A 3,891-nucleotide genomic window follows, 5' to 3' on the forward strand; every position below is an offset into this window, starting at 1 on the left:
TATTAATTTTCATTAAAAATAAATAAATGGCATTATAACTTTTCATAATCTTGAAAATGGCATGGGTTCAGTAACCACAAAAAAATCATAGGATGACTCTTTGTGTTTTTTATTAAATAATGATAATAATAATAATAATAAAAAGAAGAAGAAATAAACATTTGTCATCTTTCTTTTTAGTCGTTGATGGAACATGCTAAAAAATAGGGTAAAAAAATATTGACTTCCCCTGAGTTTTGATTAAAAGACACTGACCTCTATTGATAAAAATACATTGACCAGGAGGCCAAGGACACTGATCCATAAGTTTGGTGCCGCACAAGATGGTCTGAAAGGCTCGTTGGTGGTTGGAGTTCCTATGTAATAACAAAAAAAAAAAAAATACATTGACCTTTCCTCAAGTTTTAAAAATTTCATGGGCATCTCTTGAAATTTCAAGAATCCCTTGAAAATGACATGGGTTCAGTAACCACAAAAAAATCATAGGTCGATTCTTTGTGTTTCTGATTAAATCACAAGAAGGTTTATGTAACTTTTTTTAAAATTTAGAATGTAATATCTGCACTTTCAAACCGTGTATAAGAAACCATAATGCTGTTTTTGGGAGCATGAATTTTAGACATTGAATTTGAATTTGAGTGAATTGGAACAACTTTCAATACAATTTTATATTACGTATTATCCAAATCCAATGCGAATTTAATTTTTGGAGGGAAGAAAAATTCAAGTGAGACAAAGGCCAATGAGGAGGGGAGGCTTTCCATAACTTTCTTGTAACCAACGTTTAAGTATTTATGGACATTGAGCAACCTTCTTGTTGGTGTGAAAGATGAAATTATTAAATAATAAATGTAGAATAAATTCTCATAATTTTTTTTTTTTTTAGGGGAATGGGGATAAGGATTTTTCTACTAATTTTAAGTTTTATTAAGTAATTATGGGTGGACAAGAAAACGAGTTTAAAATTAATAAAAGGGTCATCAAATTTTTCTTCTCGTTGTTTACTATGACCTAAAGTTTGGAGAAAATGAAATAAAAATATAAGATTAGAGGGTTGAAAATGGTAAGGCTAGTTTGGGTATTGCGTGTTGGAGAAATTTTAGTCCCTATAAATTAATGACACTGTAAAAGCATCCTTCAAGCTTTCTGTAATGGTCTTGAGAAATTTAATTTCATGTCTTCTAAATAGGGAAATTTTTGGCTTTCCATAATTTTTGTTTTTTTTTTCTCTTTTCTTTTCTTTGATGCGGACAGGTCATTCTGGAACTTTGTGGGAAGCCATCTCTTTCTCTGCAGACTTCCCTCGTCTATAAATTTCTCTTAACGCATCCCTAATCCTTAGATTAAGCTCTTTCACACACCCAGAAAAGAGATATGGAAGAGGACATGGCTTCTCTGTGGACTCATCAAGAGGTGGTCTCTCCCTGATTTCTTGTTCTCTTAGACTCTGTTCTGCCACAGTTCATGCTCTATGTTTCCCGCATCATTTGCTTGTTTTACGATTACAATCCATCTTCTTCTTTTTCTTTTCATTCATCTTTCAGTATGTTTTCTGCGTTCAATATCATATGAACAACCCAGAAAAAGAAATTGAATTTAATGAACAACTCTGTTTATCTTCCTTCTGAGGGAGTCTCTGCTGATCCATGTGTTCATGCATACACGCATATGTGTATGTGCATATGTTTGTCTCTGTCGAGCCATTTGCTGTGTTAGTGATAATAATTGTTATCACTAACAAGCTGAACATGCCATGGTGGTTTTTTCTGGCCGTTGAAGGCAATTTTCATTTTTCCGGTCATTTTGGTTCAGGGGAAGGAATGGAGAAGGGCAACTTTTTCTCGTTCTCACTCTGTTTTTTTTTTTCTGGGGAAAGAAAAATGTCATGGGTTGACTAAAATGTCTTGGGATCTACATGGGACGACCGTAATGGGATGCCACTGTTCCTCCTAACTTTGAAATATTTGTTGATCCATTGGAAGTTTATGCAGAATTCCATACTTTTTTAGTTTTCCAATGGGAATGGAGATCCTCTGTTTTTATGCTCTGGGTCTTGTGTTTGTTTGCTCTGTAAATTAACTGACCCACTTTGGAACTGGCAGGGCATTGAAGAACTCAAGCATCAACTGCTGTACACAACACTTGAATTGGAGTCTGCCAGAATGGAAGCCAACGAGGAAGTGAGAAAGAACAAAGAGACGGTGAAGCATTTAATCCAACTCCTCAAGGCTGCTAACCAAGAAAGGGATGAAGCTAAAGATCAACTGCAGAAACTGCTAACCAAGGTCTTGCCCTCGAGCCCAACTGATGTCTTCACCAACCTTCCTCACATTGAGCCAGAGACCCCCCTCGTCCTCCCCAACAAAACCAACTCCAGCATAACAGAATCCAATAGCCTTTCAGACACGTACAACCACCCCTCCCATGGATCCTCCCCGGTCGAGTCCTTCTTCGACCCGGTATCGGTGTCGGGATCGACTCCCGACTTCTCAAACATCAACATGGCTGATTCAAACAACATCAATGCACATGTCAACCAGCCCCTTGTGCTAGATCACCAGTACAACGCATCAATACCGACCGCCGGGCTAATTCCTTTGGCGACCCCGAAGATCGATCACGCCTCATTGGTCATGGACAATCTTGTTAAGGGGAAAGCTCTCCCGCAGAAGGGAAAACTTCTGCAGGCCGTGATGGAGGCAGGGCCACTCCTTGAGACACTTTTCTTTGCAGGGCCTCTGCCCCAGTGGAGGAACCCTCCCCCTCCACAGCCATTGAAGGTTCCTCCCATTTCGATCAAGCGGTGCGACTCGGGGTTCCTCGGCGCGAAAGCTACTGCGAATCCTTGCAACTTCGCTCCCAGATTGATGAATTCCCCTGTGCCATTCCTGGAGATGGCTTGTGGGTCGTCTCAAATGCATTCAAATCCTATGCTGAATTTTGCCGGAGGTCATCCTGGATCATGCCTGAGCAGCATGCCTTTGTTGACCACCGGTGCTAATTTAAACATTCAACTCCCAAACAGCAAGCGTCAAAGGCTGCAGTGATGCTAGGAATTTTTTGTTTCTCTTGTAAAAAGAAATTTTAGTGCCACAAGCTGCTATTTTGATTTTGGGAACTCAATAACATTTCTGCTCAACTATTAATTTTTAGTTTCCTTGTACATGCTCTGTTCTAGTTTTACCATTTCTGACAGCAGCAAATCTAGCTCCGGTGTGATTGATGATGGTGCTTAACAGATCTATTCTTTGTTTAATTAAATGCAGTGGCAGGGGAAGTCATGGATGGTGTTGGGAGCAGAGATTTGAGTTTCAATTCGAATTTTTGCATGGGTTTATTGAAAATTTAATATATTTTATTTAAATTTAAATTTAAGAACGTCCAAATACAGGTTTGCCGAACAATGAATGGAGATGGAAGGATTCCCTTACAAGTAACATTTCATCTAAGCCTCACGCTCAGTTGAAAAGCGCTTATTCTTATTAAAAAGGGCCTTTGTACTTTGTCTAGGGCTGCAAAAAAGAGTAAACAGCTGTATGGGAGAATTGTGTATAAAATGAAAAAGAGCTCTCTCACTCTAATCCACGTCCTAGGAATGTTTAAAAATTCTTATTCCATGTTTGGATTTTGGAAAGGTTTTGAATTTGAATTTGTATTAGGTTTAAATAAAATATGATATAAAATTATATTAAAATTTATCTAAAAATTCATCCAAATCCTACGTCCTAAACCGATTGATTTAAATCTTATTTAACGCAAAAGTAATTTAGAGCACAGATTTTCACATGCAAAACTCCGTAATTTGGAGCATAGATTTTCAAAAAATATAATCCTACTTTAGGTGTGTTAGAATGGAATGGATTGAAAGTGAAATCAAATAAAAATTATGTC

General features: G+C 37.6%; 1 protein-coding gene across 1 annotated transcript; it reads left to right on the forward strand.

The window, feature by feature from the left end:
* Nucleotides 1-1,330: 1,330 nt before the first annotated feature.
* Nucleotides 1,331-3,151, forward strand: LOC131148789 (uncharacterized). The gene is made up of 2 exons (XM_058098707.1): nt 1,331-1,413; nt 2,103-3,151. The coding sequence occupies exons 1-2, from the start codon at nt 1,375-1,377 to the stop codon at nt 3,045-3,047; spliced, it is 984 nt and encodes a 327-aa protein (XP_057954690.1). The 5' UTR covers nt 1,331-1,374; the 3' UTR covers nt 3,048-3,151.
* Nucleotides 3,152-3,891: the final 740 nt, after the last annotated feature.

The sequence above is a fragment of the Malania oleifera genome, chromosome 2, assembly GCF_029873635.1.
Source record: "Malania oleifera isolate guangnan ecotype guangnan chromosome 2, ASM2987363v1, whole genome shotgun sequence".
In the NCBI taxonomy this organism is placed as follows: domain Eukaryota; kingdom Viridiplantae; phylum Streptophyta; class Magnoliopsida; order Santalales; family Ximeniaceae; genus Malania; species Malania oleifera.